A 24,436-nucleotide genomic window follows, 5' to 3' on the forward strand; every position below is an offset into this window, starting at 1 on the left:
CCTCCCTCACCTCCTTCCACTTGCCCTTCCCTAGCCCCCCTTCTTATTGATGTACAAAATAAAGATAACGTTTCTTCCAACATTGACTCTGTCTTTATTGAAAAAAACTGGGGGAGACTGGGAAAAGGAGGTGGGAGAGGGGAAGAGAAAGGCTGGGAGAGGGGAGGGCAACTAACATGATCAGGGGTTGGGAACAGGTCCCAGATGAAGAAAGGCTACAGAGACTGGGACTGTTCAGCTTAGAAAAGAGGAGACGGAGGGGGGACAGGATAGAGGTCTCTAAAAGCAGGGGTTGGGTGGAGAGGGTGCATTCAGAAAAGTTCTTCCTGAGTTCCCATAAAGAAGGACTAGAGGACACCAAAGGAAAGGAATGGGTAGCAGGCTTCAAACTAGTAAGAGAAAGTTGTTCTTGACAAAGCAAATAGTTAACCTGTGGAACTCCTTGCTGCAGGAGGCTGTGAAGGCTACAACTAGAACAGAGTTTAAAGGGAAGTGAGATAAAGTGATGGAGGTTGGGTCCATGGAGTCCTATTAGCCAGAGGGTAGGAGTGGTGTCCCTGCCCAAAGTTTGTGGAAGGCTGGAGAGGGATGGCACGAGACAAATGGCTTGGTCATTGTCTTCGGTCCATCCCCTCCAGGGTCCCTAGGGTTGGCCGCTGTTGGCAGACAGGCTACTGGGCTAGATGGACCTTTGGTCTGACCCAGTACGGCCATTGTAAGCTCAGGGCTCAGTGTCGGGGGTCTCAGTGGACCCCCTTGATTTTCATGCACACCTGGTCCTGGGTGGCCAGGCTGGCAGCTCTCCTGCCCTAGACGGCCACTTTCCTGTGCCTAGTGCGGAGATCGTGGACGAGGTCCACGATGTCCGCACTAGCCCAGGAAGGTGCCCGCCTCTTGCGGTCCAGGGCAAGCTCCCGGGAGCCGCCAGCCTGGTCCCGGCAAGAGGGGGTGGACTGGGGGGCATCGGGTGGGTGGCTCTGTGCCGTGCCAGGTGCAGGGTCTGCTAGCTGGGTGCTGGCAGGCTGCACCTGGCACGGGCACCGTAGCCACCCGTGCCCCTTTAAGGGGTCCGGGGCCGGGAGGGGGGCATAGAGTTTCCCTGGTGTTAGCCAGAGTGGCCACCAGGGAAACCTGGGGAGGGCTAGCCTCCCACTAGTTCGAACTAAAGGGCTACACAGCCCTTAGTTCGAACTAGCTAGTTCGAACTAGGCGTTAGTCCTCGTAAAATGAGGTTTACCTAGTTCGAACTAAGCGCTCCGCTAGTTCGATTCAAATTCGACTAGCGGAGCGCTAGTGTAGCGCATAGGAAAGTTAGTTCGAACTAAGGTTAGTTCGAACTAACTTTCTAGTGTAGACATACCCTAAGGTGCTACTAGACTATTCATTGTTTTTTAAGTTTTCACTGAATTTTAGGTTTTCTTAGATTATAAACACTAGAAAAATAAACAACTGGGCCGAGTCTCAGCTAGTACAAATCAGCATAGCTCTGAGTGATAATCTGGCCCACTGTACATTATACTTTATAAGTATATGCTATCATCTCTCTCTCTCTCTCTATATATATATATATATATTATGAAATGTAACTGTGTTGGCTTCCTTTACTGCACACAAGGAAACTATGTTTTCATTTGTTCAGGTGACACGATGCACCATCCTGATAGAGGCAGCACTGAAACCCGCAACAGTTGATATTCTTGCCCTCTGAATGAAAAGGAAGCAAAAATCTATTGCTATTTGTAAGTACTGCACTGTAAAAGATAGACAATGCTGCCTCAGGGCCAAATTTTGCACTCTCCCACAGAGCTTAAGACAGACAGACTTGCAACAGATGTATCACATTTCCACTGAGTTAGCCTGGGAAAGCCAAAAGGCTTGAATGAAGATTCCAGAGCCCTGTCTGTGACATAGTGCCAAACTCTATACTGTATCTTGTGTGCATGAAGGAGCTGTGGACCTTTTTGAAGATGAATTACAAAGATCTACCAGACCTCCATCCACAGGCTGACATATTGGCCCTAACCAAGTTGCACAGGCACACCCTGTATTGCCTACAATTTTAGTATGAGTACACAGCAGTAGGACAAGAGAGGGATGAGAGGGTGAAATTCACAAAGCCCTTTTGGCAGAGAGGCATTATGTACTTAGATAGCATGGTGACAGAAAGAGAGATCAGGATTTGGACAACAGCAAATATCGAAGAGGCTGTTGTCTTAAATAGCGCAAAAATGTTGTACAACTCAAGAAATTTATTCAAAACAAAAGACTGTTTGGAAATTTATATTTCATATGCTTTCAAGTGAGGTAAAGATGCCCATCATTTAAATAAATTAAATAAACAAAATATTTTTCTTGTATCTAGCCTTTGGCATGAGATAGAGCACATATCAGAATGCATTCACACCATGAAATGTCCCTAGGATTTTCTTTCCTCACACCACAAAAAAAAAAAGAGAGAAAAAAATATGTGTGTACTTCATGGGGGATGGGGAACAGCCATTTCAGTTGTGGGTCAATCACTGGGTGAAGATAATTACAACTTTCTCTCATGCTTCATGGGTAGAGATCTGGGTGCAGGGACCAAAGGGGGAAAAACTATGCACACCATGAAACAACAGGAGAAAAATTGCATTCCTTTCCAAGTGCTTACAGAAAGAAAAGTCCTAGTTAATGGCTGAAATGAATGATACTGGACTTGATTTTCTGATCTCTTTGACGCTGATGTAAATTAGGAGTAACTCCACTGATGTCAGTAAAGTTACCCAGAAGTAAAATAGCCTGATCTTAATGTGAGGAGAATCAGGCCCACTGCATCAATTACACAAAGTGAAAATTACAAAAAAATCAAAGAAAATACTTAGAATTTTTCCTTTAGAATATTATTTACATATGTATTTTTAATATAATCTTATTCCTATGTTATGGTGCATGGGTAGGTATCTGAAACAAATCAAGATTAAATTCTGAGGAGGCCAGTATTTTGCACAGGAAATACTTCCAAAACTGTTAGGGGGTAAAGTTAATGTCACAGAGGTCAAATGGGCTCACAACACTGCAGTTCTTTAAGGTATGAAACAGTGATCTAAAAAATGTAAGTAATAATATGATTTTGATAAGCACTGCTGCATGTGTACCGGAAAATAAGAGATTCCTAAAAAGCTTTCTGTGAAACACCTTCTTTTCTGTGTCCTATATTACTCTACACCTATAAATAATACAAAAAGAGACTGATAACAGTAGCTTTATGTAAGCAAGCTTAGAAATCACGCTCAGATAAGTGCTTTTGACCTAAATCTTGTAGTGCCTCGATCTGACATATAACCCCACAACTGTGAAATTCTGTATGAGATTTAGCAGTTTGAAGCTGCCAACTGACCCAGCCATAAAGCAACCAGAGATAAGGATTTAAAGTATGATATGATACAATTAGACATTCACCTTATTTTTATTTCTGTATTTAACCTAGTTAGAAGTTGCAAGCTTATAATTAAAATGTAAATGTTAGTTTTCCAAATATATATAGGTGACTAACCAGCAAATTTTTAAAAAATGGATATAATAAATTAGACTGTTCTGAATGAAAGACTGATTATATAAAAAGGGCAACCAAGAGATGCTTCTATAAAATTCTTCTAGACAGGCAAAGATAAAGGATGGTTCTACCACACAAAATAATCAGATACCAAATAGCTGTTCAGAAACAGCACACCTAAGGAGTACTTTAATCAAACATTTAGGTTACCTGCCAAAAGGACCATGATCTCTTCAAAATGCAATGCGGATTAAAGTGTTATCTAACACAAGCAGAAAACTAACCTTGGAGTGGAAGTTCGAAATATGTTCATCATAATTTTCATGTCTTTGGACAGAGAAACCAGCTTTTTCAGCTAGATTGCAAAACTGGTTTAAAGTATTCCCTCTGAGTGGAGCAAATACCATTGCTTTCCCCTAGAACATTAAAAAGAGAATTTACACATTTTTAAAATTGGAAAGGAACCAGATATAACATGTCCCTGACTAAGCTTTTAATATATTCCTGCTGAAAAAGTAAATTTTTCTCTGGGAAAAGCATTTATATAGTATTCATAAATCTAGCTGTTCAGAATGTGAATGATTTCTGTGATTAAAGGAATGCAAAATAGAAGGTTGTAAATAAACATTTTAATCTGAAAATGGCCAATTGCAATAAGTTTGATCCTTTTTACACAATACCTGTTACTCTATGTTATTTAAATAAAGCACTGAAAAATTATTTATCATATACATACAATGAAAAATGCACCAGTTTGTTTAGCAAGTAATCATACAAACATTGGAATTAAGTTTCCTCTATCCTGTATCAGAGAAAATTAGTTGTACCCCTGGAGTTACAACAGTGTAAAACCAGCAGAAGGTTGAGGAGAATCAGAATCAATTTTTGTATAAAATTAGGTACTTTACTTCCCTGTGCACCTCAACAATTTGGCCCAATACCTGCACATTACATTTCAAAGACAGTTTACTGTTCATACAGAGAGACATGGAGGTAATATCTTCGATTGGACCAAATTTTGTTGTTGAAAGCAGCAAGTATTCAACCTTATTTGAAAGGAGGTCCTTTCCCAGACCTGAAGAAGAGCTCTGTTTAAGCTCAAGGGCTTGGTTCAATTAAAAATATTACCTCACAGACCTTGTCTCTAATATCCTAGACCAACAAGGCTACAACAATACTGCCAAGAAAAATGTTAATGCATAAGCATTTTGAATCATGCAAGATGATCAGGCCATTTTTTCATGTCCAGGCAATACCTTAAGGTCCACTAACAAAATTTTTGTTCATCCTTTTGTACAAAGACAACACAAATAACTCTGACTATGTATTTTAGATACTCTTCCCTTCCCAGCAACACTAAATTTTACTCCAGAAGCATTTGTGGAAGCATGTCTGGAAATCTTGCTTGCAAAATTAATTCAAATTGGCTCAATATGAATTCTGTCACATGAAATGAAAACTGACTAAACCAAGGTAAACAAAGGTTAACATTAAACAACAATGTATTGAATTGAGGAAAGCTATTTGGTTGGGTACCACGAGGTTCAGTGGTAGGTCTTGTTTTATTTAACATTGATACTAATGGGAGGTTAAAGAGCATGTTAATGAAATTCACAGATGATGCTAAATTGAGAGCTGGGTGCTGAAATCACCAAGGAGACAAAGAAATAATATATGGAGATCTATAATCAGCTTGAGAAATGTAAGCTGGTATGTCTGGGGGAAAAGTGGTCATGGAAATGAAGTTTCTAGCTACAGTAAACTTCCAATAATCCAGCACCTTTAGGACCCAAGGGGTGCTGGATTATCAGATATGCCGGACTATCAGAAGGGGGGGCTATGAGGGGTCTGGGGTGGGGTGGGGGGATGCTACCCCAGACCCCCTCATAGCCTTCCCTTATGATAGTCCGACTGTGCCCCAGGAGTCCCCGATTCAGCCGCTGCTGGTCAGTTTCAGCAGCGGCTGAATCGGGGACGCCTGCAGCAGAGCAGCTGGGGTGCTGCTGGGTTGGTCCGGTAGCGCCGACCCTTGGCGCCACGAGACCAACCCGTCAGCACCCCAGCTGCTCTTGGGGACGCCTGGGGCAGAGCAGCTGTGGTGCTGATGGGTTGGTCCCGCAGCGCTGCTCCTCGGCGCTACTGGACCAACCCAACAGCACCCCAGCTGCTCTGCCCCAGGTGTCTCCAAGTCAGCCGCTGCTGATACTGATCAGCGGCTGACTCCAGAAAGCCAGAAGCAGAGGAAGGAAATTGGTTAGACACAAATACCCCAACTAAAGAAGTGAGTTTAAAGTCAAGCACTTGCTTTCCTGTTTTCCTGAAATAGCACTAACGTGCTAACAAACACATAAAGTGAAAAACTGGGCAAAAATAAAACAAATAATTCTGCCTCTCTAATCTCTTTCAGTTATAATGATCTTTGGTGTTACTGTAATGCAAGAAGAAAAAACAGGACAGAAGTGTGATTTTCAAGATGTCTGTCTCTATAACTAATTGTTGGCTTATTTGTCACTAGTTATTAAGGTCCCATGGTCTACATGCAGCAGTGAAACGGGCGTTCGAAATAAAGCCCTATTTGAACTACCTGTTATTCCTCCTGCAATGAGGTTTAACAGGTAGTTCGAAATAGGGCTTTATTTCTTATGCCCGTTTCCCTGCCACGTGTAGATGCGGGAAGTTATTCCGGGCTTGTAAATTTCAAAAAATGTGACCCAGCCGGGAAGATGCAAATCAAGTGCGGGATATTTAAATCTCAGGCTTGATTTGCAATTCCAAATGCCTACATTTGCAGCCCTATTCCGAAATAGGCTGCAAGTGTAGACATACCCTCAGACTGCAGAGTTTTTTCAAAAAAAGTGGTCTTTGTTCGAAAAAATTTCCTCTGCGTCTAGACTGCTTCCACGTTCTTTCAAAAGTAAATTGAAAGACCACGGCAGTTTTTTCAACCACAGAAAACCTCGTTTTACGAGGAAGAACACCTTTTTTCAAAAGTGCTCTTTCAAAAAAAGGCACTATGTAATGTAAACTGATTTTTTGAAAGAGAGCATCCAGACTGCCTGGGTGCACACTTTCGAAAAAGCAGCTCACTTTTTTGAAAGTAGTGGCTGTAGTCTAGACACTTTCTTTCAAAAGAGGCTTTTTCGAAAGTATCTTTCAAAAAAGCCTCTTTCAAAAGAGGCTTGTAGTCTAGACATACCCTCAGAATGTGTGTACACAGCAATGTTATTTCAGAATAATAGCTGTTATTCCAAAATAACCATGCGAGTGTCTACACAGCAATTCTGTTATTTTGAAATAATTTCGAAATAATGAACAGCTTTTTCCAGCTTCTGTTAACCTCATTCTATGAAGAATAACATCTATTCTGAAATAGCTATTTCAAAATAAAGCATGTGTAGATGCTCCACTTCTGCTATTCCAAAATAGCCCCTCACCAGGGCCAGTTTAAGTTATTCCTCCTGGGGCTCTAAATCGAGATAGCATGTCTACATTAGGGAAGCCTGCCTTGGACTAATTTTCAGGCTTCCCTGCAGTGTAGATGTGCTATTTCAAAATGAGCTATTTCAGAATAACTATTCCGGAATAGTTTATTCCAAAATAACTGTGCAGTGTAGACGTAGCCTCAGAGATGTGAAAAATCCAAGTTCCTGAGAGATAAAATGATGCCAACCTAAATGTAGGCAGGGCCAGGTCAATGGAAGAATTAATTCCTCGACTTAGCTATCACCTTTTGGAGAGGTAGAGATGTTGTAGCATAAGTGTTTACATACCCTAATTTTCATTCACACGGTGGCCATTTTACACTGCTTTGGCACTCCTAAAGGACTGTGAAACTAATGTAAGTATAATTTTATGGTCAGTTAACACTGCCAGGTTGTGCAAAATAGCCTTAGTGTAAAGAAAAATTATGCCCTGATTAAAGTTGAAAGAGAGCTCAGGAGATCATAGCCCAACTTTCTCAAAGCAGAACCAATGCCAAACTTAATCATTCCAGCCAGGACTTTGTCAAGCCTGGTCTTAAAGGATGGAGATTCCACCACCTCCCTAGGCCATCAATTACAGAGCCTCACCATCCTCCTTTTGAAATATCAAGCCTAGTATCAAACTTAGACCTCCACCACTGCCAGTTGAGATCATTGCTTCTTGTTTTGTCATCTGCCACCATGGAAGACAGCCTAGCTCCAACCTCTTTGGAACACCCCCCCACCAATCAAAACTCTTTTCATTTTTCTTTTCTGCAGACTAAATAAACCTAATTCTCCTAGCCTCTCCTCATAAGTCATGTGTATCAGCCCCCTAATAACTTTCACTGCTGTCCACTGGACTCTCTTCAATTTGTCCACATCCTCTCTGTAATGTGGGGCCCAAAACAGAATGTGATACTCCAGATGTGACTTCACCAGTGCCAAATAGAGGGGAATAATCACTTCCTTCAATCTGCTGGCAATATTCCTACTAATGCAGCCCAAAATGCCTTCTTGGCTACAAGAACACATTGCTGACTTATATCTAGCTTCTCGTCTACTATAATCCCCTGTTCTCTCCTGGCGAACTGCTGCTTAGTCAATTGGTCCCCAACCTGTAGCACTGCTTGGGATTTTTCCATCCCAAGTGCAGGACTCTGAACTTGTCCTTGTTGATCCTCATCAGATTTCTTTTGACCCAACCCTCCAATTTGTCTAGGTCACTCTGGACCCTATCCCTATCCTCCAACACATCTACTTTTCCCCCCAATTTAGTGTCATCCGCAAACTTTGCTGAGGGTGCAATCTATCCCGTCAACCAGATCATTAATGAAGTTTCAGAGGGGTAGTCAAGTTAGTCTGTAACAGGTAAAACTTAAAAAACAACAAATAAACTAATAATACTTGTAATAGAAGTCCAGCACAACCCACTTCTTCAGATGACAGGAGTATTAGAAGTCTTGGATCTGGACTTCTAATACTCCTGTCAACTGAAGAAGTGGGTTGTGCCCACGAAAGCTCATGATACCATCTTCATGTTTTGTTAGTCTTTAAGGTGCTATTTGTTGTTTTTTTTCAGTTTTTCCTATTAATGAAGTTGTTGAACAAAACCACCACCAGGATCAACCACTGAGGCACTCTGCTTGATACTGGTGGCTAAGTAGACATCAATCCATTGATCACTATCTGTTAAGCCTGACAGTCTAGCCAGCTTTCTAGACACTTTATAGTCCATTCATTCAATCCATACTTCCTTAACTTGCTGATAAGAATACTACTGGAGACCATATTAAAAACTTGGTCTAAAAAAAGCTAAAGTCTAGGTATAGCACATCCACCACTTTCCCCATATCCAAAGAGCCAGTTATCGCATCAGAGAATGCAATTAGGTTGCTCAGGAATGACTTGCCCTTGGAGAAACCACATTGAACGTTCCTGATCATCTTACTTTCCTCCAAGTGTTTCAAAATATTCCTTGAGAATTGATTTTTCCAGGGACTGAGGTGAAGCTAATTGGTCTGTAGTTCCCTGGGGTTCATTTACATTCGCTCGCTTTTTAGATAGAACCAGGGTTCTTTAAATTGGGAAGCAAGTTGTAATTAGTTTCTGAAGTAAAATAACATAAATTCTGCAATATTCCTGAATTTTTAACAATTCTGCATTAATGCAGGTTCTTTAGAATTTCAAAATTGCAGCATGCATAAATCTATAGCTTTTTTATATATCCTACTTTTACCAACCCCTCTAAAACAGAATTTGAAAGACAATCTGTTCATAGTAGTGTACATATAATATTTAAGAAAGAATAATGCCAGTTACATCCTTGGCCTCCAGTTCCTGATATGAGTGTTGCTAAGGAATTGGTTCACAAAGCCATTTGTAAAGCACTCTATTATCAGTGAAAAGTTGGTTATAAAAACAAGTAGCATTGCTGTATGGAATACAATTTGCTGACCAAACTCCTTCTCAGATTTGTTTCTGGTTTTCCCTATGTTATAATATGCTACAGAATGTCCTTCTTAAAACTGAATTCAAATAGCAAGTAAATCATTTATTGTATAATTATAGTGTGTCCTTGTGCCTTATCTATGACTTCTCATTGTAGTTCTCATTTCCAAATAGACAAAAGGAACTACCCTCTGTATCCAAATATGGAAAAAGACTGTTGAGAGAGTTAGCTGAACTCCAAATGGTTTGTATTAATCTATATGTTTCATTGTCCAAAAACCATAGGTTTTTTTTTTCAAAAAATGTGCTGATGTTTCTCAACAGTATTAAAGTTGTCCCAGAATGCATCATTCTGTGAAATACTGATAGCACAAATCTTCTAATACAAATATTGTCAAAGAATGAGGGATCTTGGATGTGTTTAATGAACTAGGAAGTGCTAGGGAATTTCACAAAGGGAAGGAAAAGTAAATTAGGATGTATTGCTTATGCTGAATTTCCCCTTCAGTCATCTTAACAAGGATACCCATATGTTGTGCTTACCTCAATTTTCATTTTAGCCATACTGTCTATTATTCTCCCTGAAGTAATTTACTAAAAGTTCTAGAAGGAATAATGTGAAGATATATGGCTTAACATACAACATGAAACGCTTGTATCTCTGATGTGTGCTTCTGGTTCACCTGGATGCAGTTAAAAACAGTTCTTATTTTCCACTTTTTATGTAATCTTGGCTTGAGTCTTTATTAGCATGGCCACACATAAACCATAATTTAATGGTGTTTCCTTTGTTGAGACAGACTAATTAGTTTACATGATTTAAGTAAAAGAGTAATACTGAACCTGTGAAATGCCATGGTAGCTTGTGAATTAGACTAATATTTTAGGGATATAACAACTTTTATAACTGATGAAGAGTCAATTGTTAATTTTGTTTTTCTTTACATGTAAATAATGTTTAGAATGATGACTAAGTCAAGCATGTAAGCCAGGGGTGGCAGAAGGGCATTCTGTGGGCGGTTGACTCCAAGTGCTGCCCGCTGGCAGGCAAGGAGTGCAAGACTTCACATTCCCCCCGCGCCCAAACCAATTAGGGTCTGTGGGCAAGGAAGCACTGAAGTGTCCTGGCCTCACCCCTTGGCCCAGGGCCACTTCTGAAGTAAAAAATTATTGCTTACTCCTGATGTAAGTGCATGTTTCTGTCCTTCTGTATTCAGCATGTGTAAAAGTCTCATTGGCTCAATGGAATTTCAGATTTTATGTAAGTGCTTTCCTCAATAGGGCTATGTCTAGACTGCAGGCTTCTTTCGAAAGAGCCTCTTTCGAAAGCATCTTTCGAAAGAGGCTCTTTCGAAAGAGCGCGTCTAGACTACAATGCGCGGATCGAAAGATCGATCCGCTATTTCGAAAAAGAGCGTCCAGACTGCCGGACGCTCTTTCGAAATTGAAAGCCACCCGGAACTGCTTCTGCCAGGGCATGGGGGCAGCATTTCCTTCCGGGTGCTGCCTGCCTGCCCTTTGCAGAGACGCGTGGTGAGAGGGACACTCCTGAACACCCGTTGCTCTGCTCCTGCAGCTGCCTTTGCTGTCCCTTGAGGAATTTTGCAAGGCATTGCAGTGCTTGTTTGGAGTGCTCAGCTTCCTGGGACACCCCAGCAGCTTTTTTCTTTTGAGGTTTTTCTGCTTGCAGACCCTTATTTGTGGCATGGAGCCAGAGCTGCCCCTGGGCAGGCGATGGCCCCACACCACCATACTGCAGCTGTTGCTGCATCTTCGTGAGACAATCATGAGGCTCCTTCCCGAGCTGGACCCAGACCAGAGGGACGAGGGGTTCCCCCGTCCAGCAGCCACACTGCCCTTGCCTCCGAACTTTTTCGTGGACAGGCGTGTTTGGAGGTTTGACACCAGCTCTGAATGGTGGGACCGGCTCGTGATGGAGATCTGGGATGACCAAGACTGGCTACGGAACTTCCGCATGAGAAAGACCACTTTCCAGGAGCTCTGTACCTGGCTCGCCCCTGCTCTGCAACGGCAAGACACCCACCTGCGGCCCGCCATCCCCCTGGAAAAGAGGGTCGCCATTGCCCTCTGGAAGCTGGCAACCCCCGACAGCTACCGCTCCGTGGGACACCAATTTGGCGTGGGGAGATCTACTGTCGGGGCCGTCTTGATGGAGGTAAGTCAATGTCTGGGGACAGTCACAGTTTGGGGTGGGGGGAAGGGAGACTGTCAGGAAGGGCCAAGTGGAGTGGGAGTGGGAGTGGGAGGGAGCTCCTCCACTCACCCTGAATTGTGGGGGGGGGGGTTCTGAGGAGGGGATTCCCGGGCTGTTTGAGAGGGAAGGTGGGCGGTGGGTTCTCCTCCTAAGACATAAGGCACCCCTTCTAACACTTTGTTGTCTGTCTCGTTCTGCAGGTGGTGAGGGCCATCAATTCGGAGCTGCTCAACAGGCTCATCTGTCTACCGGATCTGGACAGCGTCATGGCCGGCTTTGCTGCCCTCGGCTTCCCCAATTGCGGAGGAGCGCTCGATGGGACACACATTGCCATCCGTGCACCGCCCCATCGAGCAGCCCAATTCATCAATCGAAAGGGCTACTTTTCTATGGTCCTCCAGGCCCTGGTCGACCATCGTGGACAGTTTTCAGACATTTGTGTTGGGTGGTCAGGGCGGGCACACGATGCCCGCATCTTCAGAAACTCGTACCTGTACCGGAGGCTTCAGGCAGGAACACTTTTCCCCCATCGCCAGTTTGCGGTTGGGGATGTGCACATGCCGGTGTGCATAGTGGCCGATGCCGCCTATCCCCTGATGCCGTGGCTGATGAAGCCCTACACCGGCCACCTGGATGTGAGCAAGGAGCAGTTTAATGCTCGCCTTAACCGGGCTCGCAACCAGGTGGAATGTGCGTTTGGACGTTTAAAGGGCAGATTCCGGTGCTTGCTCACACGCCTCGACATGGGGGAGACCAACATCCCCGAGGTGGTGGCCGCGTGTTGCGTCCTCCATAACCTCGTGGAGAGGAAAGGGGAGGCCTTCCTACCAGGGTGGGGGAGAGCTGCTGATGGCCAGGAGAGGCTCTTTGCCCAGCCCCGGACAGCTGCCATCCGCCAGGCTCACCGGTCTGCAGTTGGCATCCGGGAGGCCCTCCGGGAGCAATTCTCCAGTGGAGGCCACTGAGTGCACTGAGGGGCTTCTGCCTGGGGACTGGGCCCTGGCCCCCAATAGAAGCTTCCCTCCACAACCCATCTCCTGACCCAGTTTGGACACATCACTTACACCAGGGTGTGTTTCAAAATAAAATGTTCTCTTTACTTATTTAAAATTTTGTACATATTATCCAACAATGTGGCAAAAGAACAAAAATTTTTTTCATTTTTGTTGTTGCCAAACTATATACAATAAACAAACAGTTCCTTTAACCCTTTGTGTGTGCTTAATAAGTGGGGTGATGGGGGTCATTGAAACCTGGAGGGGGGAAGGGGACTGGAAACCTGGAGGGGGGAAGGGGATCAGGTTGAACGGGGCTTGGCAGATTTCCCTTTCCTGCCTGGGCCTCGTGTTTGGGGTGCTCCCCGGCTACGGGATCGGGTGATGTACCTGTCGGTTGGCTGGCTGCTGGGGGGCTCTTGGGACGTGGAAGCCTGGGGGAGAGGAGGGCCAGGGGGAGAGAGGGGCTGGGGAGCTGGGGGGGCTGGGGGAGAGGGAGGTCCAAGGGGGGAAAGGGCTGCTGTTGTGGAAGGGGGGTTTGGTGGGGTGGGGTCATGGGGTGCTGGAGGAGCAGGACCTGGCACAGCAGCAGGCAAGCCGCTGACCTCCCTCAGGGTGGCGTACAGCACCGTGCGCTGCAGGACCAGCTCATTCATGAGCCGATCACGCCACCGCTCCTCTGCCTCCGCCCTCCGTAGCAGGATGGCATTCTGCTCCTGCACAGCCTCGACGTGCTGCCGGAGGATGTCGGCGTAGACACGCCTGTGTCTGCGGCTCCCATGTCTCTGAGGTGGAGATGGAGATGGAGGTGGGGCTGGGGTGCTGCGGCCCTCTTCCACGGCTGGTCCGGCTGTGGAGGAAAAGAAGAAGACACAATCAGTCCTATAAACTGGACTCTGTAGCACTTACAATACTAACAGGATGGTTTATTAGGGGATGAGCTTTCCAGGGCCAGACCCACTTCTTCAGATCAGAGTGACACGGCTACATTTCTATCACAATCAGTCATGTGTGCAACAGCTGTCCAAAAGGGCATGCCCTCTCCCTTGAGACAGGGGAAGCACACATTCTGAAGGTCACACTGTGTGTGTGTGTGTGTGTGTGTGTGTGACCTGGGCATCAGCCTGAGCATGACAGGTTTCCCTTGTGCATCACCCACTGTGCACCCACCCACCTACCTCCCCCCCCCCGGGTGTGACACAACCTCACTGTACTCACCTGCTGCTTCCTCTCCCGCGCCAGATGACGCCTGGGAGGCCTCAGAGGTCTGGGTCACTGGCTCCAGGGTGAGGGTTGCCGTCTCCTCGGTGTCCTCCTCCTCTGGGCCCATGTCCCCGTCTCCAGAGTGCTGTAGCTCCCGCTCTGGAGCGTCCACCACCGGGTCTGCCAGTCCGGACTGCACGAACCTTCGTGGTGTGCGTGCTTCTGCACTGCCACCCAGGATCTGGTCCAGCTCTGGGTAGTAGGGGCAGTAGTGGGGGGCTGCCCCAGACCGGGAGCTCTCCTCCCTGGCTTTGGCGTAGCCCTGCCGCAGCTCCTTCACTTTGGAGCGCACCTGGTCCTGGGTGCGGGGGTAGTGGCCCTTCTGGGCCAGGGCTTCAGCCATGCGGCCATAAATGTCGGCATTTCGCCGCCGGCTTTTGAGGGCCTGTAAGGCCTCCTCCTCTCCCCACAGCTCCAGCAGGCTCTTGATCTCTGCGCCGGACCAGGATGGTGCCCGGCGCTTGGAGCCCTTGTCTGGGTCCCCAGAAGGCTCGGAGGAAGGGCCAGGACGCTCTTGGGGCTGTGACATGCTGCAGCAAGGTCGCCGTGTGCTCTGGCTCCTTGTCTGCAACAAGTGGCTGTGAGGGTGCGCCTGTCCCTTTAAGGAATGGCTGCAGCCAGGAACCACAGACGTGCAACCCATGGCCCAGATTGTCCACCAGGGCTTGTTCCTGGAGGCCAATTCTTTCGAAAGAAAGGGCTCCCCCCGTCCAGACTCACGTTCTTTCGATGGATCTCCCTCGAAAAAGGCGTTCTTCCTCGTGAAACGAGGTTTACCGCCGTCGAAAGAAAAGCCGCGTTCTTTCGATTTAATTTCGAAAGAACGCGGCTTGAGTCTGGACGCAGGGGAAGTTCTTTCGAAAAAAGGGTACTTTTTTCGAAAGAACCCCTGAGTGTGGACACGGCCTAGGGCTAAAAAGTACATGCTTAAATGCCTTGCTGAGTTACACCTCACAACATCTATTTGAGGTGAGTAATATTATCCCCATGTTATACAGGCTACATCAACACTACAGCACTACTTCAGGATACTGGAGGTATCCCAAAATAGCTATTTTGCGTCTTTTGAGCATGCCCATAATTTCAAAATATAAGGCTCTGTCTACATTGGCAACCCTTTCCGGAAAAGGGATGCTAATGTAGACTTCGGAATTGCAAATTCTGCGGGGGATTTAAATATCCCCCATGGCATTTGCATTTACATGGCTGCCACTTTTTTCCGGCTTGCGGATAAGCCGGAGAAAAGCGCCAGTCTAGATGTGATTCTCCGGAAAATAAGCCCTTTTCCGGAGGATCTCTTATTCCTACTTGAAAAAAGGAATAAGAGATCCTCCGGAAAAGGGCTTATTTTCCAAAGAATCACGTCTAGACTGGCACTTTTCTCCGGCTTATCCCCAAGCCGGAAAAAAGCGGCAGCCATGTAAATGCAAATGCCGCGGGGGATATTTAAATCCCCCGCGGAATTTGCAATTCCGAAGTCTACATTAGCATCCCTTTTCCGGAAAGGGGTGCCAATGTAGACACAGCCTAACAGGCTTGCTATTCCAACGTCCCTGTAAACCTCATTCTACAAGGAGTAAAGGACGTTTTGGATAATGATTTATTTTGGAATAAGTGCTGTGTAGACAGTGCCAAATTTCAAAATAAGCTATTTAGAAGTTGACTCAAAATAAGCTACACAGTTTGCATAGCTCAAATTGCGTAGCTTATTTCGAGTTATGGGTGCAGTGTAGACACACCCCTAGAGACACAAAGAGAGTGGACAACACAGTGATTAGAAGCTATGCAGGTGTACAAAGCTGGGGTAGCAGGGAAAAAAAGAGCTTGTGCGCCTTACTTTGTATACCCATGGTAGGGACCAACCACTAAGGCTAGCAATGCTAGCTTTCCCAAAAGGAACATAAAGAGGACAAGCAATGGTTATCCTTCCATGACAAGATCTGGCTTTACTAGGTGGAGAGAGCTCATACTGCAGCCAGTCCTATGGTTTCACAGTGGTCATTTTCCAGCTCTGCTCCTAGACACACAATCCCTCTGGTTTACATAGAGTACAACAATTTAGCTCTAAGGGTATGTCTACACTACCCCGCTAGTTCGAATTAGCGGGGTAATGTAGGCATACCGCACTTGCAAATGAAGCCTGGGATTTGAATTTCCCGGGCTTCATTTGCATAAGCGGGGAGCCGTCATTTTTAAATCCCCGCTGGTTCAAACCCCGTGTAGCGCGGCTACACGCGGCTCGAACCAGCGGGGATTTAAAAATGGCGGCTCCCTGCTTATGCAAATGAAGCCCGGGAAATTCAAATCCCAGGCTTCATTTGCAAGTGCGGTATGCCTACATTACCCTCCTAGTTCGAACTTGGAGGGTGGTGTAGACATACCCTAAGTGACTTGCTCTAGATCACTCAAGAAGTCTGTGACAAAGCCAGCAATAGAACCCGTTACACTTAGAATGGAATTACTTATATGTCTAATTGAGTTTGGGCCCTACGTGTCTATTTTCTTCATTGAGGAAATTGTTGTAATATGAAAAATAAACAGATTCGATTTTTTAAAATATAGTTTAGAAAAAGCCTTATTCACATGCATTAGTTTTCATGTTGAAGTGGGAGGTTCCCCATATGGAAGATTAATATATTAAATGCAAGCAGTTAGATCCAGTTTTGAATGCCTAAGGAAAGCATTCACTATATATATATATTATATTGTAGAGTATTTTTTTTAAATTCTTGAGATTAAAATGTATTTTAAGTATATGCATATTAATTCTTCTTTTTGATTCTAAGGCTTGCTAGTTTAGTATAACAGCCTGGTAGACTAATTTTATATAGATACAGTGCAATTTTCTCACTCACATAAATAAATGTAGCAATGTAGCATTTTGCTAAGCACTTCACTTAAATTTGCCTTAACATTTATAATATATAAACACATGGTTTATTTAATGAAGAAAACAATTTATGTGTGTGCCATAGATATATTTAAGGGTTTTATTCATTTAATATAAACAGAAATGAAAAGAAAATGTTCTTTCACAAATATATACACAGTGACAAAGGTTACTATTGAAGGGATTATAAATGACAGAAGCTAACATAAAAACTTTCTATATCGTACTTTTACTTTAATATGAAGACATTGTTATCAAAGGAAAATACTCAAGAAACGCTTTGATAATAATAATCTCACACTATCTTTGAAGCGGTTTCATTTATTTTACTACCCACTGTGTTCCTTATCAGAAGGCCAAGTATAAGAAGTTTCCTAGTTTATGATTAGGAAAGAATCTGATAGATTAGAAGACTCAATTGAAGTTGGACATAATAAGTATTAAAGTATTACATGACATTAATCCTGCCATTCCATTACTCTCTCAATCACTGTGCACAGACTAATTATTCTGAAGCCAGTGTTCAGGAGAAAATAGAAACATACTTACACTGGGTTGGAGTAATCTCTTTATTGCATCAACAAGGCTAGCTCTGTACTGGTCCAGAAACAGGCTGACATTGAGAAGAGAATCCAGATTAAAATGGGTTTCCAATTCTAACGATACTAATGCAGATAAGGACAAGGCTAATTATATATGTTTACACAATGCTGAAAAAGAGGAACTGAGGTCTAAATTGCCTTCCAATTCATGTACTTTTTAATCGAAAACAAACAAACAAAAAAACAAACATAACTGAAGCTTGCAACAAATGTTATCAAACGCTAAAGCCAAAATATCTGCATGAAAGAGTTCTTTATGTGCCAGGAATTCACTGATCATGTCTGCTAGTTTTTTAATAGCTAGGATATCAGAAATCAGGATCAATATTTGGTAATTCAAGGTTAGCATTTCAATTGCTCTTTTGTATAGATAGATCTCAATACCAAGTAGAGGGTTGGCATGTTTTTAAATTTTCCTCTACGTTGCATTTAGTGTTCTACACTTACAGGTTTTTTCCCTTTTCTTTTAAAATATGTATTTTATTTTATTCATTCATTCATTTGTGCTACAGTAGCTCCGGGTACATCTACACTAGCTCATTAGTTCGAGCTAGGTAGGGCAATTAGGGCAAGCGGAGTTGCAAATGAAGCCCGGGATTTAAATATCCCGGTCTTCATTTGCATGTTCCCGGGCGCTGCCATTTTTAAATCCCCCTTAGTTTGAACTCCATGCCTGCGACAACACGCGGCACGGAGTAGGTAGTTCGAATTAAAGATCCTAATTCGAACTACCGGTACTCCTCGTGGAATTAAAGATCCTAATTCGAACTACCGTTACTCCTCGTGGAATGAAGAGTAACTGTAGTTCAAATTAGGATCTTTAATTTGAACTACCTACTCTGTGCCACGTGTAGCCGCGGGCACAGAGTTCGGACTAAGGGGATTTAAAAATGGCGGCGCCCGGGAACATGCCATATTTAAATCCCAGGCTTCATTTGAAACTCCGCTTGTCCTAATTACCCTACCTAGCTCGAACTAACGAGCTAGTGTAGACGTACCCTCCCAGAGGTCAGGGCCCCAATAGTGCTAGGGACTGTTCAAACAACAGAGAGACAGACAGTGGAGAACTGTCATATTTCAAAACTGGAGTCCTCTATTTATCCCCAGATGAGGCACAGCAAAGACAGCTGCCTAAAAAGGTGCTGCCAATGTGCTTCAGCATTGTTCTAGAGGGTCTACCCCAAAAGCTGAGAGAGTATTTCATTCTGCTTGCCTATCAATTCCTTAGTGCGTGTGTTGAGACAGCCCACAAGTGCCAATCACCCAAACTAAATATCCATAGGCTATTAGGGATATTAGGGATAGCTGTGTATTAGGGATGAACTGAGACAGCAAATGCAATTCCCATGGCCAAGGAATGGCAATCAGATGGTCATGCTTTTTAGGCATTATTAACTTGGTCTGTATTAATATTGCTGATCTAGACAAGAAAGGCTCCTATCTAAAGACTTGTGTCAGGCAAGTCACAGAAAATACTATTTTTCCTCCCAATTTGAATAATTTTCACTAATTTTTGCAATGTCATTAAATTTCCATCCAGCTCCCTGCAACAGGAAATGGTTACAATAGACAAGTTGAAAAATTAAACAGGGTGCAGGAAAGATAATAAAAGATGGCACTGTACCCAGACATTATCTATGATCCCATATTCTGTCCACAATCCCAGATTAACTTGATATTTCTTCTAAAATGATCAATAATAGCATAGTTAATAATATTGACATTAAAATCATCATTAAGGTCAAATGCAACACCCACTGCAATGAAGAGGGGCAGTTCATAAAGCTTTCAGAGCCATTGTTTCTGTGTCTGGAGATTCAGGGAGTCCTGAATCAGTTCACATACAAAGAGTTTTCTTCAAAACTCTCAGCAATGAGAACTTAGGCCATAATTTTCACATCTATTATGTACCCACATAAAAGTGGCCAGATTTCTAGAAGTGCCAAGAATTCTGAAAATTAGGTTATGTTAGTACTAGTGCATTTACCCCACACTGCTCAGGTCCTTAAGGAGGGGCTCAGGGTAGGAGGCATAGAGAGTGCAAAAGTCAAGGTTGGGAGTAAAGAGGGGCTGTGGACAGCAGATTCCATGTATGTGTGTACGTGTCTATGTGTGTGTGTGCGTAAAAGAATGGGTGGGGTGGGCGAGGAGGAACTCCTCCCCCCAAAATTCAGACCATGGCTGCTTGCTCTTCCTGAGATCGAGAGCAAAGTGCACAGTTCATCTGCCCCCCTGCCCCCTGGATTCCCCAGCCTTTGCTCTGGGTCTCTCCCTCATTGTGGGATCCAAAGCTTGGGCTCTAGCCTGAGCCAGAATGTCTACACAGTAATTTTACAGGTCCATGAACTTGCATCAACTGAACCAGGCCAGCCACAAGTATTTAATCCCTGTGTAGACAAGACTTGGGTATTAAATACTTTTGAGAACCTGAGCCTTTGTCTCGCTATGTATTATTTGTAAAATATTCATACATTACATGGATGTTGTGAAGATAAATATATTAAAGATTATGAGGTGCCCAAATTCAGTGGCAATGGGGACCATAAAAGTACCTTACATATTTTAGGCCTTCATTTTCCAATATTTTTCCTTTTAAAAAAATAAAATATTGACCTGGGAGAGCAGTGAAATTCAGAACAACTCCTGAGGCTGAGCATCAATTTCCATTACCAAGCCCCATAGCCATTAGTCTTATTCTCAAAGGTTTTACTAGCATTCCATAGAAGAGATGCAGTAAATTAAGAATTCACTATGTGTCTAGACTACTGGGTTTTGTTGACAAAAGTGGACTTTTGTCAACAAAACTATACCTGCGTCTACACTACCGCCGAGTTCTGTCGACATAACATTGACAAAACTCGGCAGTTTTGTCAACAGCGGTAAATCTCATTCTACGAGGAATTACGCCTTTTGTCGACAGAGTTCTGTCGACAGAAGGCATTATTGCATCTACACTGTCCTTTGCGTCCACACTCTCATGTCGACAAAGCAACTTGCTTTGTCGACAGAACTGGATCTAGTCTAGACGCTCTTTGTCGACAGAAGCTTTGTCGACAGAGTCTGTCGACAAAGCCTCTGTTGACAAAAGCCTATAGTCTAGACATACCCTGTTTGGCTGAGGGGATGAAGAGTCTGATCCTGATTCAATAAATGAATGACTACACTGGTCAGACTACACCGGGATTGGGCCTGCAGGACAAGCTCCAGAATTTTACAGAGTTTGTGGGATGCTTCAAACTGCTCTTCAGAGGTAAAAGCTTGTGGATTATTATGAAACCATAAAAACACAGCCAAGAGAAACAAAGCTTTTGAAGCTTCAGCTGTAGCTACATGCGTTTTCTTCACAGGAGTGAGTCCAAAATTGCACCTGTGAACAGTGCAATCATAGGGGATGGAATGAGGGAAACAATTCCCTCTTCCTCACACTTTCCTGTTGGTAGTCATACTGTGTGGCTTTAGGATTGGTACATTTCCTGGTCCCCCAGCTTCTTCCATGTGATTGCATATTGGAGTAGAACAGCTAAGAACTTGTGGCATTTTTAAGTGAGAGCAAGTGATGTGAAAGTGGATTTTATGCTGAAAGCCAAATGTTTAGAAAAGATGTAAAGCCAGCATGTAACGTGTATGTATCGATCTTTAATAATTAAAAATCTCACATATAGCTTGAAGAAAGAACTTGTAAAAGAACCTATTAACTGCAAGCCTTCAGGATCCTCTCATTATTCCTAAATATGACACCACCTACCCCAGATTCTGCATAATAACCACTGCTTCTCCTGCTGCAATGAGCTCATGAAGCATTGGCCGTTGAAGAATTTTGGACCTTATAGATCTTGACTGGAAAAACATTTTTCTTATACCATCCTTCTGAAATTCCTGCTTCAGGTAGTCAGGTGTTGGCTAGAATTTTTTTTGGTGAATTGTTTATAATTTGCAAAAGCTACAATGGCTACCTTTCAGTCTCAATTAACTTTATTAGAATACTTGAACAAACATTCATTTAAGTAAGTCATTGAAGCTGCTGAGAACATCACTACTAATGCTGATACTTTTAATCACATTCAGATCCAGTAGGACACTAGGATAGACAGCTCTGCATGCCCATTTAACAGGAATTTTTTTATGATAGGATAAAAAAAAGTGGCATATAGGTGTATAAACCCCCATCCAGAAACCTTTCTCCATTTTTTCCAGCCTTCCATATGTTTGAAGACTTTATAAGACTTTCTGAGAACTTTGACAAGAGAAGCACATTAGGGAAAACACATCTGTTTTTTTCATTTATTATTGTATTTTGTTTTTATTTTTTAAAAGTAATAAGTGAAAGCATGATTTTTTGCCAGCTTTGCCTGAAGTTAAATTCTTTTTGCTTAGCACTGCTTCCTACTGTTTTTTAATGACACAGATCTTAGTCCTAGTTTACAGGTAATAATGGATTCCTTAAGTGCAAACTGCTGAATAACCTAGCTGCGCAACCTGCTGGGGCAAAGATGGGAGGAGTGGGTACCTCTGTCCTCTTCTCTGATTGCTTGGATAGGGGTTCGAAGCTTAGCTATAATGGATCTTTTCTTGGCAAAGTCAGGTCAGATGGAATATCTACAATACTTCTAGCCCCTCGACAGTAGAGCAGACTTTGAATATTTCAAACTCTGAGGGAGCAATTGGAGAATCTGTTCCATGGTTGTGGATTGGCACGGATTTGGACCATACATGGGAATTTAGTCACACAACTTCTATATTAATACCAACAAGATTTGTGTGGCTAACTGCCAGCATCACATGCTGAAACTGTAGCCCTAAAAAGAATCTTCCATGTTCAGCATTTCTCAGAGGAGCTAAGTGATACGTTGGTCTATTGAACTTGTCTTTAATTTTTGGACACCAGAATTCAAATGTGGCTTAGCTGATCGCTGATTTAGTAGTCTTCTTAACCAAGCTCATAATGGATTTCTATCCACATAACAAAATGCCTCTGATTTCTATAATAGTAAAGAAGCAGGGTTTACTGGTGGCTCTTAGCCAGTGTGGATATTTATTACATCTGTGTGAAATTATAGGCCAACATGTCAGCTACATCCTTTCTTTTGATTTTTTAAACAGTGTTTTATATTTTCCTTTTAAGAAAACCTACCATTAAAACAGAACAAACAAACAAAGATACTTACATAAAAACTGTGTGGAAGTAGTGGCAAGCTACAGCAAAGGAAAAACAGTAAGGAATTCCCAGCTAGGTTAAGGCTGATATACTTTATCCTACCTTCTTGGGTCTTAGCATTACTAGTGCCTCTGAACAGTTGGCATATGTTTATATTTTGTAGGCTATCAGGTCAACTCTCTTCTTTTTGCATGAACAGCAAAAGTTAAGTACATGGGGATAGTTTAAAGATAGTATTTTAGACATAGTACTTCAGACATGATTTACACTCATTTGCAGCACCTAATGTATGTAGCCATTTATCTTTTTGCACTGCTTCAACTGTCATACTCTGAAAAACCTTTATAAGGTAAAAAAAAATTATTTCCACGTATTCAGATTTCACTGTAATCAAAATGCATGCACAAAGGTAAGCTTAAAATGAACAAAGACATATTAATCTAAACTCAAGAACAGAGATCTAATTGCTTTCTGATAGAAACAAATTTTTATATTAAATACTGTCTAGGACATACCAATGTCATAGAGTCAATCTGTAACTGGAGCTCAGTCCTGCATTCCCAGAGAATCACAATCCCCAATGACTTCAGGGAGAATTTTGGTAGTGAAATCAATGTGGATTTGGACTCTGAGGCTTCGATCATGCAAATACTTATGCATGTGTCTATACATGGGTATAGTCTCACCCACTTCAATGGGACTACCCATTTACTCAAGTATTTGCAGCCTTAGTCTGAGCCTATAGTTCAATCATAACTGCTTACAATAGGAAATCAAAAGACCAACAATTTTTCCCTTGACCCCAATTTAAACCTCACCCTTCCCACGTTTCTCTGAGACATTTAGTTTAAAAGAATAACATCATATTCTTATTTTCTTAATCAGGAAAAATAATATATCCTCTATTTTAATAAATCCAGAAAACTGGGGTACTCAAGAACCTAAAGAGAATCTTTTTTTGTGTCCCGAACTGAGCAGACCTGTCTGTTTCTCTCTCCTCTATTATATTCAGCCTCACTTTTACAATTCCGGTGCCTTCATTTACTTATTACAACTGAAAGTCCTATGGGCCTGAAAAATCCCCTCCCCATGAGGACCTGAGGCTAGGGGCATAAGGGTAAAATACTCCAGGATTCTGTTTTTTTTCCCAAGAGTATCTTTATCACTGATATGGTTTCTCCAATATTTCCCCCCTTATTTTTATCTGTAAGGTGACATTTTACAAGTTATTTAGGAAGTGCTGAACCATGAAACTAATTCATTGCAAATCCTAACTAGCTTTCCCAGGTTGCCTCTTATTTATTTTATAATCTAGTTGAGCTGCTAAATTTAGCTGTGAACTAACAGACTGTCTGTTCGAGGAAATAACTTATTTTCCACCGCTGCACACAAGGGTTATGAATGTTTGAATGTAAATATAGGAATATATGAATGATATAAACAAATTGTTGATTGTTGTAATCATGTATATTTTTACTTAAACCTCAGTGTGGGCTTGGAATGAATAAAGCTTGTTTTCATGTAAATGGGATCAAGCAGTACCACTGGTAAGCTATTCAGGGAACCAGACAATACCACCCTTGCTAGAAATACTGCAGTAAGACTTTATCCACATACCTAATATTTGAACTCAGATTTCTGCTTTATATTTCTGTTCTAATCCCAGATCTTACCGACTGACAATGACCCATGTGACAGGTCTAAATGCAATCTATTCTATCCATTTTTATTACTGCATACTTTAGATTTCACCTGAAGAACTGTATGGAAAGTGAATTCTTTTCCCCTGGAACAGCAGCTCCTAAACTCAGAAAACTAAAACACCTCAAGCAGTTCTGAGGTGATTCTATACTTCGGGAGAGAAAAACATGA

The 24,436-nt window shown here is 42.8% G+C and overlaps 2 protein-coding genes across 3 annotated transcripts in view; both read right to left on the minus strand.

The window, feature by feature from the left end:
• Positions 1–24,436, minus strand: part of CAMKMT (calmodulin-lysine N-methyltransferase) — a 361,289-nt gene that overhangs the window by 6,782 nt on the left and 330,071 nt on the right. For both annotated transcript variants that reach the window (XM_006125469.5, XM_006125470.5), the window contains exons 9-10: positions 17,357–17,420; positions 3,817–3,948 (exon numbers count right to left, since the gene is read on the minus strand). In XM_006125469.5, coding sequence (XP_006125531.3) covers positions 3,817–3,948; positions 17,357–17,420 — 196 coding nt within the window. The remainder of the gene's footprint in view (positions 1–3,816; positions 3,949–17,356; positions 17,421–24,436) is intronic.
• LOC149525184 (uncharacterized) lies at positions 12,913–14,374 on the minus strand. The gene is made up of 2 exons (XM_089777504.1): positions 13,873–14,374; positions 12,913–13,504 (listed from the first exon to the last, which is right to left on the minus strand). Exons 1-2 carry the CDS (start codon positions 14,258–14,260, stop codon positions 12,957–12,959), a joined length of 936 nt encoding a protein of 311 aa, XP_089633630.1. The 5' UTR covers positions 14,261–14,374; the 3' UTR covers positions 12,913–12,956.

The sequence above is a fragment of the Pelodiscus sinensis genome, chromosome 3 (genome assembly GCF_052426305.1).
Source record: "Pelodiscus sinensis isolate ZL-2025 chromosome 3, ASM5242630v1, whole genome shotgun sequence".
Classification (NCBI taxonomy): Eukaryota; Metazoa; Chordata; order Testudines; family Trionychidae; genus Pelodiscus; species Pelodiscus sinensis.